The 19,720-nt window shown below is 46.6% G+C and overlaps 1 protein-coding gene across 2 annotated transcripts in view; it reads right to left on the reverse strand.

Annotated features, from left to right (window-relative positions):
• DNAH2 (dynein axonemal heavy chain 2) overlaps nucleotides 1-19,720 on the reverse strand; it is a 3,497,426-nt gene that overhangs the window by 1,692,552 nt on the left and 1,785,154 nt on the right. For both annotated transcript variants that reach the window (XM_078670326.1, XM_078670327.1), the window contains one exon: nucleotides 4,482-4,634. In XM_078670326.1, the coding sequence (XP_078526452.1) occupies nucleotides 4,482-4,634 (153 nt within the window). The remainder of the gene's footprint in view (nucleotides 1-4,481; nucleotides 4,635-19,720) is intronic.

Raw genomic sequence — 19,720 nt, forward strand, 5'->3', positions numbered from 1 at the left:
TCCAATACCACTTCCTAAAAAACCTTCCTGTCATCCTCAGGGACTTTCGGAATCAACTGCTTGACAGAATCCATCAAAGCATGGATATACCTTCCCATCAGACACGTAGCATTGGTTGACTTTAATGCCATACTGGCTGATGAGAAAACCTTCTTGGCACTTTGGTCTTGCTTCCTGGATTCCTTATCTCCAGGAACTTGTGGAAAAGCACCAGCAGATTTCTTTGAGCAAGCCGCCTGTATCACCAAACTCTCAGGAAGAGGATGAGAAGATAAAAATACAGGGTCCTCTGGTGCAGCTCTATATCTCCTGGCCACTGTTCTAGAAACTGCAGGAGCAGATAAGGGTTTCTTCCAGACCTCATAAATAGGCTCAGACAAGGCCTCGTTGAAGGGCAACATAGGTTCAATGATAGATGAGGGTGAATGAAGCACCTCAGTCAAAATATTAGGCTTATAATCAGCAGTGGGCAGAGTAATATTCAATAGACTCGCTGCTTTCTTAATGATAGTGTGATAAGGTATCACATCCTTTGATGGAACATTTGACACAGAAGCCAATTCCCATTCAGGTGATAGTTCAAGCCCACTGGCTTCACACAAATCCTCAAACGGATCCTCAGAATCCTGCAACTCTCCTTCTTCCGTATCTGAATACCCATATTTCTCTTCTTCCAGAAGTCTCTGGGCCTTTCTCCGAGATCTTTCTTTCACCACCGAAGCCAATGGATCCGGAATCGACTCCGACGGGGTCGGTGCCGGCGTCGAACCCGAAGTCGGACGGGGTCTATCCGCACGAGGTCGGGCAGAATCCTGCCTCGGAGTCGCAGGTATCGGCGTCGATGGGATCGGCGTCGATGGCACCGGCGTCGTGCGCTTCGGCGTCGACGACACCGGCGGTGTCGGAAAATGCCAATGCGGTGGTATAGCCGGCATAAAAGGCATGAAGGGTGCAGGGGCGTAAGCCTGAGGAACCCCTAAGTTAAAGGCCATAGGACCCGTGGGACCAAAAGGTGCACCAGACGGGAACATTGCCCTGGAATAGACACCAAACATGGCGTTCAGGAACTGAGAAGGATCCTGACCTGGAGTCGGAAACTCAGGATATGGACCTCGTGGCTGTTCCTGAGGAGGCGGAGTCGATACGACGTCGACCTCTTCATCGGGTGCCGGAACCGGAGTCGACGAACCCTCAGGTACTGGAACTTCGGCTCCACCAGCCCCCTGCTCCTCACCTTCATCCTCCTGACCAGAAGGATTGGATGGACATGGAGAATGGACCTGTTTCTGAGATTCGGGTGAACCCGGATGCGAAGCCTCATCATGTTCCGATTCTGAAATCTCCACTTCTTTACTCAGAAGTTTGACCTGGGACTTCGGTCTTGAACTAGAGTCCTTCCCAGAATGATGACGCGACTCATGGCTCTTCTTCTTGTGTTTCTTCCTCGAAGACTTCGAAGCGTGAGCCGAAGATGACTCCGAGTGCGACCTCGAACGAGACCTCGATCTCGACCTCGACCGACGAGATCGAGACTTCGACGATTTCTTAATCTTCTTACTTTTAAGCTTTGCCACGAGGAGTTTCGCCTCTCTCTCTCTCAAAGCTTTTGGCGTCATCTTCTTGCAGCAAAGACAGTCCTCGACATCATGGTCGGAGCTTAAACACCAGACACAGCATTCGTGAGGATCGGTGATAGACATAGTCTTGCCACACTCGCCACAAGCTTTAAACCCAGTCTTCTTCGACGACATCTCGAAAAGTATGAAGATAGACACAATACAATGAAAATAGTAACAAAGTTACTGTAAGCTACAGTACGATCCCTGAAAACCGTTAGCGTCGACGACGCGGAAAAAAAGGAACTGATGTCATCACGCCGGCGTGGGCCTATTGTAGGCGTCGGTGACGTCAGCGGAGTCGCGTGCGATGCCGTGCCTCTGTGACGTCCGGATCCACGTCGGCGCGAAGCTACAAAAGAATTTCCGAATGTTGCTGACGCAAGGGGATATTCACAAGGTGAGGAATCCACACGGCAGATGTATCTATCAGAAAATGAGGGTCCCCCAGGGCAGGACAATGCCTATGGCCCGCTGGCCCGCAGCTCGGACAACTGGAGATCCTGACACGGGCTTTGCCCAAGCTCCCAAAAGAAGATCAAACAGAGACTCTTTAGAACAGAGCATGGGTTCCAGAGAAGAATATTTACCAAGGGATCCGCAGATAATTCCACTAAGGGTAATTTGCAATCCAACACCACAGCTCCCCTCTTCAATACTTCAGCCAACGAGGCACTTTCCCCCATTGCCATACTAGGAGGGGAAAGCAAATCTGAAACTGGGGAGGCCTCTAATGCACTAACCTCCCCCAGTTCAGTCAACCAATTCTCAAGCGCAAGAGGCTGGACAACATCATGAAAAGGATTTTCAACCCCAATATTCTCCCCTTCAGTTTCTAAACTGCGTATTCCTGTAGGAAAAACGGACAAGGGCTGAAAAACACCAGAAGGAGAGCCCAAAGTAGTGGGCACTGTCAGCAACGCGCCTGGCACCGGCCAACGCCGCTGTGGTGTTGTATCGATATCAGAAATAGGAATAGTATGGATGTCTACCTGAGCTTCTGACATTGCACCAAAGCGTCAGGGTCGGTGTCAACCAACGGCGCTGATTTCTGCAGCTGAATGGACACTGAAGGTGTGAAGGGCAAAGGCCTGTGTACCAGCGCTGTCTTGAATCCGAAAAGGGATTCAGAGACCCCAACAACTGTCATCAAAGGCGAACCCACCTGTGAAGACGCAGTCACGGTACCTCCTACCTCCTTGGGGCGAGAGGGCTCACCAGAGGGAGACAGATGCCTTAAACCTTTTGTAGGGAAAAATAATATTACCTCATTTGGTCTAGATCGCCCCAGCTCCAGGATGATTAGGGAGGTGAGGGGAAGACTCTTCTAAATGCTCCCCAACTGATGATTGGGAGATGGCTTCAGACTTATGTTTTGACAGTTGGGTTATCGAAGACTTCCCTGACATTGAGGAACGCAACCCTCATCCAAATGACTTCTCAGCCAGTACCTGGACTACGGTGAGGAGTGACGATGCTGCGGTTTCTCAGAAAAGAGCACCACCAGGAGTTTCAGACGATGCTCTTTAAATGCCTCCGGATGAAGACGCTGACAGTAACCGCATTCCTCTGAAATAAAGTGTTCGCCGATGCACCATCAACGTACGGTATGTGGATCCATGATTGACATCTGTCTATCACAAGTTCCGCAGGGTTTAAACACAGAGGACATAATCTGAAAATAGCACGCTGTTCTCTCGACAAGACGCTGAGATGGGCCTGAAAAAACGTCTCTTACCACTTCGGATCTGCGCTGAAAACACAGAAAAGAAGGAACTGACATCAGCGCGTCGGCAAGGGAGTTATATGGATGACGTTGGTGGGGAGTCGTGCTACGCACTTTGCCGGCACGCGGACTTGCTGTTGGAAAACATTTTCCGGATCCAGTCTTGCTCCTGGGAAACATTCCAAAGTAAGGAATCTGCGGCTAGATGTCTCTTTCAGATAGTCTAAAACACTAGAAATCGCTTTGGGTAGCATTCAAACCCATTATTTTCCGCTCACTGTGCCGCTATTAATAGAGGCCCGATTTGTTCAAAATCAGACTATCTCAGTTTCTTAAAAATTTCCAAAAAATAGTCTATTTTGCCATCAAATATTTTCTCCTTATCTACTGAAAAGTCCATAACCTTGCACTAGACATCTGGCTAAAAATACAGACAATCCAGGCTAGTGGTGATACCCCACAGTGAAAATGATACATATCCCCTCAACAACAGAATCAATCAGTTAATACTAGACTGTATTAAGTATTGGGTAACTAAATGCCATTATCCACTACCTGCTTCAAAGCTTATGCCAGGTCATTAGGCAACAAACACTAAGCACACACATTCTTTAAGCAAATACTCCTAATAGACAAACTACAAATAGCTAAAAAAAAAAAAAACAATCAAGAGGCTTATACAGCAGCAAATAAATAGTTATTTTATTTCCGGCTCCAGTCTGACGCCGAGGAAATGTAAAGGTAAATAATCTGCACCTAGATGTCTCTATCAGATGACATAATTACACTTAACAGATAGATGGTAATGTCACAAAATTGGTTACTTTATCCCTAGGATGAAGAAATATAGCAAACAGTGTAACCCTGTGAACGAGACTCAACATTGTGACTGATCCAATGAGATGGGAGTTAATACAGAAATTGTGACAGAGAGTATTATTCTTCTTACTTCAAGGGTTTGACATCCTGTTCATACAGTTAATCCTCACTTGCAAATTTATAAACAGGAGTTGCCCACTGCATATGCTATCAAACCAATGAAACACCACTCAGAATACTTATACATCGATGATATTGTATCCTGAATGGTACAATAATTATTGTTGATGCTGTCTTTTGAGCCTGGGCCCTAAGGATACCTTGCTAGGGAAAGAGCTCTCCATCTCTCGCATATAGTTATCGATTCTCTTGCGCCCTTCTTCATCTACGGCAGCACACACGGACCAGACGAAGGAGAAGAGGAACCAGAGTTCTATCATTCGGGAGTAGTTTTCAACATCTGCTGGATTCACCTACAAAAAAGAAAATGCTCTAATGGTGAAAGATGCAAAGTTTTAGGAAAAGCGAAACATGCTGCCTGGCGAGTATGCCCAAATCAAAACAAACGCTAACTCCATTCACCGTTAACAGACTTTCTTATACTGTATAGAAATCATGTCCAACTCAAGATGTGAATCACTCACCACCATTAACAATAAAAACCATATCAGAAACTGCACTCACACCAATCATTGTTAACACAACAATATATACCATGTAGTGTCCTGTTATAAATTGCCCCAAGTGGTGCCACCACCGCCCACCCACTGCAACCCACTGTGCTTCCCTTGATCCCATTTACCACTTGCTCACTGCCGGATTCAGCGAGGTTACTCCTTGTTCCAGGGAATTTAACGTGTCATCCCTGTTAACTCATGAGGTGATACTGTCAGGAATTGCTGATTCTGGCTCTGGTATTTCTCCCCCTCCGCCAAAGTTAAAGGGAAACTCATAGCGGGGCCCAAAATAAGCACATTTATATCAAGAGCAATACTTGTTGCATTATGTTCTGACAAAATTGTTTTACATATAGAAGGGGAGAGGGTCATACATTTCGCTCTACCACTCCGAACCCCCATATATCTTCTCCAGTAAACACAAAAAAGGGGTGGAGAACACAAAATAACAGAATAGACACAAACAGAGAAACTCATCCGTTTGAAAAAACTGCCCTCACTCACATACTGAAGTATGTGACATGCTTCATCATAGGGCCTGCTTGCAATATGCCCCGGTGTAGCCACACTTGGGGCGGAGCATAAGGGAGGGGAAAAAAAAAAATCAAACACAACACAATATAAGACCACAAAACTCAACACTTAAGACACGTAACATCCAAAGTGACTGAACAGTGCATATCACCAAGTGACTGGAACTAATGGTGCGACAAAAACGTGCGGTTAATAGGAAGTGACTTAAAACTGGTTTGAGGATACCAGCAACAACTTTATTTCAAGGTTCCCCCACCAGGATTAAAAAGAAAAAGGATGGGTAGTGTCTTAAAGGAAAGATAAGGTTGACAAAATTGTTGCCTCACATAAAGTAAGCCCACATCAAAGACAGCTAGCTCTCTTTGCATCCCATGTAAAAAGAGTACCCTATTCTACAAAGAAAGCAAGACAGCCTCAAGTACAGTGCTCAATCGTGTTTTGATGTAAAGAACAAGTTACTTACCTTCGGTAACGCTTTTTCTGGTAGATACAATATCTGCCTGTGGATTCCCCACCTTGTGATTATCCCCTTGCGTCAGCAACATTCGGAAATTCTTTTTGTAGCTTCGCGCCGACGTGGACTTGGACGTCATAGAGGCACAGCATCGCACGCGACTCCGCTGACGTCACCGACGCCTACAATAGGCCCACGCCGGCGTGATGACATCAGTTCCACCCTTTTTTCCGTGCCTTCGAGGCACACGGACGGACCAATGACAGTAGACATATACACAGTATACGCAGCACAAATATCAAGGTAACACACACAGAGTGAAGCAAATGCAATAAAACATTTGAAATAAACAACTCCTTGACAATAAAATAAATACATTACAGAAACTCTGGTATAGAAGAGTGGACAACGGGGAGGCGGTGGGTCAGTGAGGAATCCACAGGCAGATATTGTATCTACCAGAAAAAGCGTTACCGAAGGTAAGTAACTTGTTCTTCTGATAGATACATCTGCCGTGTGTATTCCTCACCTTGTGAATAGAGTCCCACAGCAGTCCCCACTCCCGGAGGAGGGCGTCCACTCTTCTAAACCAGGAAATCCTGGAGGACAGAACGTGCAAAATGACCGTCCCTCCTCACCTCGGAATCCAAGCAGTAATGCTTCGCGAAAGTGTGGAGGGAAGACCAAGTTGCCGCTCTACAAATATCCTCTACAGGAACACCTCTAGCCAATGCTGAGGTTGAAGACTTAGCTCTTGTAGAATGAGCCCTTATACCCTCTGGTGGTTCCTTACCGGCCAAAGAGTAGCAGATCTTTATACAGATGACGATCCATCTTGACAAAGTTCTTTTAAGGACCACTCTTCCTCTTTTGCAGCCAGCAAACCCAATGAAGAGCTGGTCATGCAAACGAAAGTCTTTAGATCTGTCCAAGTAAAAAGACACCGCACTTTTGGGGTCCAGACGGTGCAACCTCTCCTCCTCCTTGGAAGGGTGTGGGGGAGGATAAAAGGTAGGGAGGGTAATGGATTGACCAAGGTGGAAAGGAGTCACCACCTTAGGCAGAAAAGCAGCCCTGGTCCTAAGAACCATTCGATCAGCATGAATGGTCAAGAAAGGGGGCTTGTAACTAAGAGCTTGAAGCTCACTTACCCTCCTTGCTGAGGTTATTGCAACGAGGAAGACTGCTTTAAGAGTCAAAATCCTCATAGGACATTTGTGAAGAGGCTCAAAGGGAGCACCCATTAAAAAGGTCAATACAAGATTTAAGTCCCACTGAGGCACAATAAAAGGAGTAGGAGGGAACTTATTTGTGAGGCCCTTCAAAAACCTTAAAACTACAGGAGATTTAAAAAGAGATGGCTGGTCAGGCAAGCAAAGAAATACTGACAGCGCTGAAAGATAGCCCTTCACTGTGGCAACAGCAAGCCCCTGTTGCGCCAGAGAAAGGGCAAATTGGAGAACATCAGACAAATGGGCTCTCAAAAGGTCAATAGATTTCTCCCCACACCACGTGACAAATTTTGACCATCTATAAGAATAGATGAACTTAGTGGAGTCACGCCTGGCTGACAAGATGACATCCACCACGTCAGGTGGGAGAGAAAAGGAATTCAGGTTGCCCCATTCAATCTCCAGGCATGAAGGTGTAATGTCTGGAGGTGGGGGTGTAGAACCTGCCCCTCCATCTGAGAGAGGAGGTCTGCCCTGAGCGGGAGACGGAGCGGCGGGTGAGAGGAGAGGTGGAGAAGATCTGTATACCACACTCTTCTAGGCCAGTCCGGGGCGACCAATATGACTTGGGCCCGGTCTTGGCGAATCTTCCTCAGAACCCGAGGAATCAAAGGTATGGGAGGAAACGCGTAAAGGAGTTGATTTCCCCAACTCAACTGAAAAGCGTCCCCCAAGGCTCCTTGCATCGGATACTGGAGACTGCAGAATGACAGGCAGTGAGCATTCCCGCGAGTGGCGAACAGGTCCACCCGAGGAGTCCCCCACGTCCGAAAGACGTGACGAACCACCTCCGGGTGAAGCCTCCACTCGTGGTCGGCGGAGAACTGCCGACTGAGACTGTCTGCATGCACGTTCAGAACTCCGGCCAGATGATTTGCCATCAGACAAATCTGATGGTCCTGAACCCAGGACCAGAGACGCAGAGCCTCTCTGCAGAGACACTGTGACCCCACTCCTCCCTGTTTGTTGATGTACCACATCGCGGTCGTGTTGTCCGTCAGGACCTGGACCGAACGACCGCGAAGGGAAGGGAGGAAGGCCTTGAGCGCCAAACGTATCGCCCGCAATTCTAGAAGGTTGATGTGAAGCAGCCTTTCCTCTGGAGAACAAAGACCCTTGACCTCCAGATCCCCCAGATGAGCACCCCACCCTAGAGTGGATGCATCCGTTATCACTGTGGCCACCCGAGGAGGCAACTGAAAAGGCTTCCCCTGAGACAGGTTGCCTTCCATGCCCCACCAAGACAGATCCGTCGCAGCTTCTCTGGAGATCCTCACTGACTCCCTGAGATCTCCGTTGTGCTGATACCACTGCCTGCGGAGGCACCACTGGAGCGCCCTCATGTGCCAGCGTGCATGGTTGACCAACAGAATGCATGAAGCCATCAGATCGAGCAGGCGAAGGACCTTCAGGACTGGAACGACTGCTCCATTGTAAAATAAAGGAATCATTTCCTGTATGTTGCGAATTCTTTGAGGAGGAGGGAATGCACGACATACAGTTGTGTCCAGTACAGCACCTATGAACAGGTTGCGCTGGGAGGGCACCAGGTGAGACTTGGGTACATTTATCGAAAAACCCAACCTGTACAACAACTGGGTTATCTCTCGCAGATGATGGAGCACTCTCTCTGACGACTCTGCTTTGATCAGCCAGTCGTCCAAATAAGGGAATACAGGAATCCCTGACCTTTTGAGATGCGCCGCCACCACTGCCATCACCTTGGTGAAGACTCGAGGCGCAGTAGTAAGCCCAAACGGAAGGACCGCAAACTGATAGTGCTGCGATCCCACCGTAAAACGGAGATACTTCCTGTGCGACTTCAGGATGGGGATGTGAAAGTACGCATCCTGCAAGTCGAGCGACACCATCCAGTCTTCTTCCAGCAGTGCCTGAAGAACCTGAGCAAGGGTGAGCATCTTGAATTTCTCTTGTTTCAGATAGAGATTCAAGATCCTGAGATCCAGGATTGGACGAAGCCTGCCATCCTTCTTGGGAATCAGGAAATACCGGGAGTAGCATCCCTGACCCCTTTCCTGCTCTGGGACTACCTCTATCGCACCGTTTCTTAACAGGTCTGAACTTCCTCCTGTAGGAGCAACAGATGTTCCTCTGAGCAATATCCCTGGCAAGGAGGGTAATTGGGAGGGAATTCCCGAAAGGGAAGGGCATACCCATTTTCTACGAGATTGAGAACCCAAAGAGCTGATGTAACTGATTCCCAACCCCTTAGAAAGTGGGTAAGCCGACCCCCCACCGGACCCACATGATCCTGAATGGCAGATCAAGGGCTGCTTTTCTGTGGCTGGGGGGTTGGAGGAGGTGGAGGAGGAAGAGGCTTGACGCCCTTGAGGACGTGCCCTTTGCTTTCCCCTGTAGGACCTATACAAGGTATTTTGCTGCTGCTGCTGTTGTTGCTGCTGCTGACCTTGTCTATAGGTACGAAAGGAAGAGCGTCCGAAACCTCTGAATTTTCTGGTCGTTGAACCTCTTACTTGAAGACCAAGAGATCTAGCAGTTGCTCTGCTGTCTTTAAACCTCTCTAAAGCTGTATCTGCCTTCTTGCCAAAGAGAGCAACTCCATCAAATGGTAGATCTAACAGTGCAGACTGCACATCCACAGAAAAATCCGAGGATTTCAGCCAAGATGATCTTCTTGTGGTAACCGCAGTGCCCATGATCCGTGCCACAGAATCTGCAGTATCTAGACCGCTCTGGATAACTTGACGAGCTGCCGCTTGAGTATCAGATAATACCTCCTCAAAGTAATTCCTGCAGTCTTCTGGAACCTTTGGAATCAACAAACGCATTGAGTCCATAAGTGCGTGCACATACCTCCCCATGAGACAAGTGGCATTCGTTGACTTTAATGCCATACTTGCGGAGGAGAAAGTTTTCTTGGCCACTTGATCTTGTTTCTTGGCCTCCTTGTCACCAGGCACTTGGGGAAAAGCACCAACCGACTTTTTAGAGCACGCAGCCTGAATCACCAGGCTTTCAGGAGAAGGGTGAGATGATAAAAAGGCAGGGTCTTCAGGAGCCACCCTATATCTCCTCGCCACACTTTTTGAGACAGCAGGAGCAGAAAGAGGCTTTTTCCACACCTCTATAATAGGTTCAGTTAACGCTTCATTAAATGGGAGTAAGGGCTCCACAGATGAGCTTGGTGAATGGAGTACGTCTGTAAGCAGATTTGACTTAAACTCAACAGTTGGTAATGTCAAACCTAAAAGTCCTGCTGCCTTCCCCATTACCACGTGACACTTGACATCCTTTGAAGGCGTATCCGGACCTGATGGCAACTCCCACTCTGGGGAAAAATCAAGGCCACTAGCATCAGCCAGCTCTTTGAAACAATCCTCATCCAGTTCACCTTCCTCCAAGTCTGGGTGAGATTCGTAATACCTCCGTTCCTCCAGGAGGCGTTGTGCTTCCCTCCTGGACCCCTCCTTTACACGGATCGGAGTCGGATCCACCATCGACTCCGACGGAGCCGGAGCCGATATCGGTATAGAATCCGAAGGCTTAGATGGATGCTCCAAAGACCTGCTTGGAGCGGGCGACGCCGGTACCGGAGTCGTCGACTTCGGTCGAGCCGGAGTCGACCTCGGCGGAGCCGGGTACTGCCACAGCGGTGTCGGGGCTGGCATATACGGCATGAAAGGTGCCGGGGCATAAGAGTGAGGAACACCCAAATTAAATGCCATTGGACCCATGGGACCCGAAGGTGCACCAGAGGGGTAACATGATCTCGAGAATACCCCATACATAGCGTTTAGGAACGCTGATGGATCCTGACCTGGTGCAGGAAAAGGTGGATGATCACCTTCAGGCTGATCTCGAGGCAGATTCGGATTTGGCTCTTCAACAGGTGCCGATCCTTCCTCCACCTCTTCTTGAGCCGGAGACGGCGTCGGAGACGGATTGGAAACCGGAGTCAGAGATTGAACTTGTGACTCCGAAGGTGAGGCTTCGCCTTCCCGATCTAAAACCTCTTGTGGTGGGATCACCTTCGATCTAACCTTCTTGGGCGATCTCGACTTCGAGCCCGACTTCTCACCCGAATGACGTCGAGACTCATGTCTCCTTTTCTTGTGCTTCTTATGCGACCTCGAAGCATGATCCGACGATGACTTCGAAGCCGACGCCTCTCGAGATCTTGATCTTGATTTTGACCTCGATCTCGACTTCCTCGAGTGGGATCTTGAAGACTTTCTTCCCTTCCTTTCCTTTCGTGAACCTTGGTCAGTGGACTCGATAATTCTCGCTTCGGTGCTTACTCTAATCAGGGGTTCCACTCGGCGACTCTGGGCATTAGCATGCCTAATCTTCACAACGGCCCCACCAATTCCAGGGATGCCTGGCTCCACCTTGGGGACTCCCAGCAAGCGACCATCCCACAGGGAAAGCCAGGACGGGTTCCTCAGAGTTATACAGCGCCGGGACGCCCCGTTGCTGGGGCAGCTGTGCGCTTTACAAGTATACTACATTTACATTTACATTTACATTTATTGGCTTTCAGCTTCGCCACAAGAAGTTTGGTCTCCCTCTCTCGCAGGGCCTTAGGATTCATCTTTTGGCACGACGAACATCCATCCACGTCGTGGTCGGAGCTTAAACACCAAATACAGTCCTGGTGTGGGTCCGTAACGGACATCATTTTCCCGCACTCCCTGCAGGGTTTAAATCCAGTCTTCTTTGTCGACATTCTAGGGAGACAAAGAGGCAAGAGAACAAAGAAAACGAAGAAAAAGTAACAGAGTTACTAAAGCTACTGAGTATCCCGAAACCGTTAGCGTCAACGACGCAGAAAAAAGGGAACTGATGTCATCACGCCGGCGTGGGCCTATTGTAGGCGTCGGTGACGTCAGCAGAGTCGCGTGCGATGCCGTGCCTCTATGACGTCCAAGTCCACGTCGGCACAAAGCTACAAAAAGAATTTCCGAATGTTGCAGACGCAAGGGGATATTCACAAGGTGAGGAATCCACACGGCAGATGTATCTATCAGAAACTCCATGCCTCCCAGAAAGCACATCCAAAGTCAATACCTACCCCATAAGTATTAACCCAACAATATACACAACACTTCAATCATATTCATATCAAATACATCACTAACTACACACAGTTAAAACAGCACTTCATTTCACACAAAAACATGTTGAAATCAAAGACAACAGTTATTTCATCCTTTAACATTCAGTACCATATAGCTAGCACATCTATATCAAACAGCATTTCCGCTGTTCCCCATGCAGGAGAGCAATCACACCCACGTGCCCCTGACAAAAATGAACACAAATGCCCATACTGCCAAGTGGGCATGTCTCTGTCAAACAACACTCATTTTATTCAGTGTCACTCTATACCACACAACAAACATGTTCAAATCAAAGACAGCACTCATTTTATCCGGAGTTAACACAAAAAGCTGTACCACACAGCAAATATGCTCTACTTAAATACAACTCTCACTCAAACATGTTGACAGGGTACACAATACCATACAGCATAAAATATTCCTCCAAAAAGACAATACTCAATCCACGCACTTTTATCACAACAATCATCATGCAGCAAGCACCACCTTATCAGATAAAAACTTGTTCCAATGCATGGTTTGAGACAACATTCCATACTACACAGTAAAAATTCTAAAATCAAAGACATCACTCACTCCATCCTTTGATAACATATCAATTTAAGCCATACAGCAAGCAAGTCCACTTCAAATACAGTGGCTGTTGTTAAGGTAATGCTCCACATATTAGCGAAAACACTTAAATCAAAGATAACACTTACTCCACCCTTTGTACATGTTTGATACATTGCATCAAGCATGCCCATGTTAAAGACAACAAAAACTCCATCCTTTATTAGCACAATACTGCAAGCGTTGTGGCAGTCCCACCCATATCAAACTCAGTGCTCACTGCATCGTGGACTAAGATAACATTTCGCACCTTAGAGAAAGCAAATCTATATGAAATATACTACTTATTTAAAGAACAAGTTACTTACCTTCGGTAACACATTATCTGGTGAAGACTCTATCTAGCTGCAGATTCCTTACCTTTGAATTTCCCAGGCATCAGACTGGATCCAGAACCTTTTCCTGAGCAATACCCCTTGGCTCCATTCTACTCTGTGTGATGTTGTCGGCATCGGTAGCGTAGGTTATTGCATTGCGATCACCTATATAGGCACCACCCAGGTGCACGGGCATCAGTACTTTTAGTTTTTTCCACACTACAAGCGCAGAGCCACAAAGTAACTGACGAGAACATGTGCAAAACTAGGGACCTGAAAAGGGGGGTAACCCTAGTCCTAACTAAATCAGTCGGCAAAGTGGGGCGGCATGGGTAGACCTGTAAGGAATCTGCAGCTACATAGTCTCTACCAGATAATTTGTTACCAAAGGTAATTAACTTTTTCATCTGACAGATGCAGATTCCTTACCTTTGAATTAGATATCCAAGCCATACCACCCCGGCGGTGGGTTGCAAAGTAATACCTTACACTAGGAAGTCCTGCAGGACCGAAGGGGCAAAATGCCTGTCCCTGTTGACCTGACTGTCCAGGCAGTAGTGCGTGGCAAAAGTGTGCAAATATGCCCACGTTGCTACCTGACAGATGTCCAGGACTAGGACACCCTGAACCAAGGCTGTAGTAGCAGTCTTATCCCTGGTGGAATGGGCTCTTAATCACTCAAGGACTGCTTCTTAGCCAGGTCATAGCAGATCTTAATGCAGAGAACGACCCAGCGAGAGATGGTCCTTTAATACACTACCTGCCCCTTCTTTACTCCCACGTACCCCACTAAGAGTTGGTTGATCCCCCCGAAGTCTTTTGTGCAGTCAAGGTAGAACAACAAAGTTCTTTTTGGGTCCAGGCAGAGGAGACGCTCCTCTTCCTTAGAGGGATGAGGGGGGGCAAAGAAGGGGGGGCAGCGTGATGGATTGACCAGATGCAATGGGGTTACAAACTTTGCAAAAATGAAGCACACGAGCGAAGCACCACTTTGTCTGGACAAAACATCATGTAAGGAGGCGTGCAAGATAGCGCCTCCAACCCACTCACCCTCGGGGCAGATGTAATCGCCACTAAAAATGCTGTCTTGATGGTAGGGACAGCTGTGTAAAGACTCGAAAGGAGCTTACATAAAATAAGTTAGGACCAAATTAAGGTCCCACTGCAGCATAACAAAGGATGTGGGCGGAAACAAGTGAGCCAGCCCCTTCAAAAACCTATTTACAAACAGAGACCTAAAGAGAGAGGGTTGGTTTGGCAGCCACAAAAATGCAGACAGAGCAGAAAGATAACCCTTGACAGTTCCCAAAGCAGAGCCCTGCTGGGCAAGGGTTAGAATGAATAGAACGACAGTGGAAAGAGAAGCAGAAAAAGGGTCAATAGTCTTTTCTGTATAGTATGATGTGGTTTTAGATTTAAACCAATAATAACTGATAAAACCCCACCGAAAGGTAAATAGGTATCAACGGTGTAAACATATAAACACTAAAAAAGCTACTTGCAACCACAAACTAAGTGCCATTAGAAGAATGAAAACATGGGTGAAAGAGACATTTTTATTTCTTCCTGAAGGGGCCAATACAATGTAACTTTGTTATACAAGGTAGCATCAAGAAATACTGGGCTAACATTATTCTGCTTGAGTTTTGTTGTTTAGGGATGTCACTAAAACATTGTCTCTTCTTCCTTCTGCTTTTTTTTTAGTTCTGTGGTCTTTTGTCTAAAGATGCAGTGTTTAGAAGCATGTTTTAGGTCTTATTAGGTATTTTATAAACTGTAGAGAATCAGGAACTTTCAAAATCATATTTGATATTTTGACTACATTTGATTCCATTGATAGGTAAAATAGCTGGTTTTATAAGAATCTTTCCTAATGAACAAGTTACTTACCTTCGGTAACGATATATCTGTAAGAAACAGTAGTTAGTATTAAATTTCTTACCTTAGAATATCCCCAGGCGTCAGACTGGATCCGGAAATTATGGCGTAATAGTACCCTTGCGCGTCGGTAGGCGTCGTCTGCGGCTCCGTGTCCGTCGTCGGCGTCGTGGGCGCCGTGATGACGTCGCCGGAGTACTTAGACGCAGCCTCCGCGCGCTGACGTCAGTTCTTAGACACAGCTTTTCCGCGCCAGAAATGCAGAGCCATGTTAAAAACCAACAAGGGTGCCATTGAAACTAGGGCCCTGAAAGGGGAAGACCTTAACCCTAGATATCAGTTCGCAGAATGGGGAGGATGGGTTGGGCGGTAAGGAATCTAATACTAACTACTGTTTCTTACAGATATATCGTTACCGAAGGTAAGTAACTTGTTCATCTGAAAGAAACAGGTTAGTATTAGATTCCTTACCTTAGAATAGATAACCCAGCAATACCAACCCCGGTGGTGGGTCTGCGAACCAATAATCACACCAGAAAGTCCTGGAGGACGGAACGGCCAAAGAAGCCATCCCTCCGTACTTGGCTGTCCAGGCAGTAGTGTCTTGCAAACGTGTGCAGCGATGCCCACGTAGCTGCCTGACAGATGTCCTGCAGGGATCACTGAAATAATATCGACTACCAAAATATCGACTACCCAAAATATCGACGAGAAAATATCTACAACCAAAATATCGAGTTTGTATGTACAAACAGGTAAGTACAAAAATATCGAGTACAAAATATCGTTAACAAAAATATAGTTGTAAAAAATATCGACTTTAATAAAAACAATGTTTAATTACATTAATATAAAAAATTAATTACTAAAATATAATTAACAATACTTAAAATAACTTTTAATAATTAAATCATTAATGAAAGTAAAAAAATAATATTTTTTTAATCATATTTCTTAAAACATATATATATATAGTAACACAATTTAATTAAATAATAGCCAATATTATTAACGTACAAATACAAAAGAGTAAAAATTACTATTCCCACTGCAAAGAGTGCAACAGTGGATATATGACGTTACAACGCAACTTTTACAACGCACTACCATTACAACGTAAGTATTGGTAAGTATATAATATTTTTTTTAAATTTAAATTATTTAAAATTATTTAAATATAATTTAATTTAATTTCATTAAATTAAATTAATGTAAATTTAATTTTACTTTATTTTTACACTGTACCCCTGTACCCCTGTACCCCAAAACTGACACTGAACCCTAAAAAAAACCTTTACCCAAAAACCCAAAACTGACCCTGAACCCTAAAAATACCCCTTTACCCAAAAACTAAAAACTGACCCTGAACCCTAAAAATACCCCTTTACCCAAAAACCCAAAACTGACCCTGAACCCTAAAAATACCCCTTTACCCAAAAACTAAAAACTGACCCTGAACCCTAAAAATACCCCTTCACCCAAAAACCCAAAACTGACCCTGAACCCTAAAAATACCCCTTTACCCAAAAACTAAAAACTGACCCTGAACCCTAAAAATACCCCTTTACCCAAAAACTAAAAACTGAACCTGAACCCTAAAAATACCCCTTTACCCAAAAACTAAAAACTGACCCTGAACCCTAAAAATACCCCTTTACCCGAAAACTAAAAACTGACCCTGAACCCTTAAAATACCCCTTTACCCAAAAACTAAAAACTGACCCTGAACCCTAAAAATACCCCTTTACCCAAAAACTAAAAACTGACCCTGAACCCTAAAAATACCCCTTTAATTTAACATAATTAGCAATTAATCAATTAAATTAAATTAATTACCAATTACATTTTAATTAATTAACAAATATTATTTAATTACCAATTAATTAAATTTTACTACCAATTAATACATTTACATATTTAATAAATAATAATTAAATTACTTCCCACCCTATTCCCCTATAAACCCACAACCCGCTACAGGAAATACATTCTTTTAATTTACATAATTAGCAATTAATAAATTAAATTAATTACCAATTAAATTTTAAATAATTAACATATAATATTTAATTACCAATTAATTAAGTATTACTACCAATTAATAAATTTACATATTTAATTAATTATAAATAAATTACTTCCCACCCTATTCCCCTATAAACCCACAACCCGCTACAGAATAAAATTACACAATAATTTTAAAAAAATCATTAATTAAAAATAATTATAACATAAAATGACACTTTTCACACATATTATAACATAAAAACACTATAAATAATTACATATTATATAAAAAACGATATTTTTTACTTTCGATATTATTTACAGTCAATATTACTTCACTTACCTTATAAACGATATTTTGGCTGTCGATATTCTGTCCTGTCGATATTTTCTCCAAACGATATTTAAAACTCGATATTCTGTCCAAACGATATTTTGGAGTCGATATTATGTCTCTGCACCGTCCTGCAGGGGGACTCCCCGGCCCAGGGCAGTGCTAGCCGCCGTGGCCTGAGTGGAATGGGCACTCAGCCCAACAGGAAGCTCCTTCCTCACCAAGGAGTAACATGCCTTGATACACAATACGACCCACCGAGAGATGGTCCGTTTGTGCACCGCCCGTCCCTTCTTAGCGCCCACCTAACCAACAAAGAGTTGGTCATCCACCCGGAACTGGCGTGTGCGATCTAGATAGAACGAATTCGCACGTTTTGGGTCCAGACGGTGGAGCCGCTCTTCCTCTTTAGAGGGATGCGGTGGCGGAAAGAAGGTGGGCAAGGTGATAGACTGCCCGATATGGCAGGCCGTAACAACCTTGGGCAGGAAAGATGGTCTAGTCTGCAACTCAACCTTGTCCGGATGGACAGAAAGGAAAGGGGGGTTTGGACGAAAGAGCCTGGAGCCTGGAGCTTACTCACTCTCCTGGCAGAGGTGATGGCAACCAGGAAAGCAGTCTTCAGAGTAAGAAGGCGGAGAGGACAGTTGTGAAGTGGCAACATGTGTGTGATGCCCTTCAGAAAACGAGTTACAATAGGGGACTTGAACAAAGAAGGTTGATCAGGCAGCCGTAGAAAGGCTGAAAGGGCAGAAGGTAGCCCTTGATAGTGTCCAGAGCAGAGCCCAGCTGGGCAAGAGAAAGAAGGAAGAGAAGAACCTCCGAAAGAGGGGCAGAAAGAGGATCCACAGCCTTTGCTGTGCACCATGGCACAAATTTGTTCCACCTGCAGGCGTATACCGACTTTGTGGAGGGACGCCTGGCTGCCAGAATGACATTACAGACTTCAGGAGGCAAGTCAAATGGCCTCAACTGTCGCCGCTCAATCTCCAAGGATGGAGGTGGAGACTGGACAGGTTCGGGTGGAGGACCCCCCTGCTGCTGCGACAGAAGGTCCTCCTGAAGAGGCAGACGAACCGGGGGATCGACTGACATACTGAGTAGCTCGGGATACCAGTACCTTCGTGCCCAGTCCGGAGCCACAAGGATGACTTGGGCCCGGTCGCGTTTGATCTTCTTCAGCACTCTGGGCAGAAGTGGTATAGGCGGAAAGGCGTACAACAGACCACAACTCCACTCGCTACGAAAAGCGTCTCCGAGCGAGTGCCACTTGGAAATTCCAACGCGCAGAACTGATGACATTGCGCGTTCTCTTCGGTGGCGAATAGATCTAACCAAGGCTCTCCCCACTGCTGAAAGAGGCCTTGCGCCACGTCCGAGTGCAGACGCCATTCGTGATCCATCATGCACCGACGGCTGAGCTTGTCCGCCCTGGCGTTCAGAGAACCTGCCAGGTGTTGAACCACCAGGGTCACGCCCGGAGGTTCCACCCACTGCCAGAGGCGCAGAGCCTTCTGGCAAAGGGTCCACGACCCCACCCCGCCCTGTTTGTTGCAGTACCACATGGCGGTGGTGTTGTCCGTGAACACCTGCACTACACACCCCCGGACAGAGGGGAGGAATGCCTTCAGTGCTAGACGAATCGCCCACAGCTCCAAAAGGTTGATATGGAGCCGGGACTCCGCCGGAGACCAGAGGCCTCTGATCTCCGCCTCTCCCATGGGGCCTCCCAAGCCTTGGAGGGCCGCGTCCGTCACAACTACGTGCTCTGGTTGGGGAAGGGAGAGGGATCTGCCGCTGACCCAATCGTGACCACTGCAGCTGTCTCGCACGGCCCTCCGAGAACAGGGCATGGTCGGATAGGTTGCCCTGATGCTGGGCCCACTGAAACTTCAGGTCCCACTGCAGAGCCCGCATCCGCCACCGGGTGTGATGCACCATAAGGATGCAGGAGGCCATCAGCCCCAGAAGCCGCAGCGTCAACCTGACCGAGACCCGTTATAAAGACTGAAAGAGTGGAATCAGAGCCTGAATATCCCAAACCCGCTGTTCGGGAGGATAAACCCGAAACTGCGCCGAGTCGAGAACTGCTCCGATGAAGAGGAGCTTCGGAGAGGGGCACAGGTGTGATTTCGGCACATTGATGGAAAACCCCAGCTGGTGCAGGAGGTCTGCCGTCGTCTGGAGGTGGCTGACGACTGTCTGGGGCTAGCCCGCCTTCAGGGTCGCCCGGGGCTGGGCGGTGGCGTCTGGCCACGTTCCTATCTACAGGGGAACCTGTAGCGGGCCTGGACCAAGTGCCTAAAAGAACGTTGGTTAAGGCCTCAATAAACGGCAGCAGAGGCTCAGCCGAGCTTGACTGCGGTTTAAGGACCTCAGTGAGGAGGTTAGTCCTTACGGCCGTGACGGGGA

The sequence above is a fragment of the Lissotriton helveticus genome, chromosome 12 (genome assembly GCF_964261635.1).
Source record: "Lissotriton helveticus chromosome 12, aLisHel1.1, whole genome shotgun sequence".
NCBI lineage: Eukaryota > Metazoa > Chordata > Amphibia > Caudata > Salamandridae > Lissotriton > Lissotriton helveticus.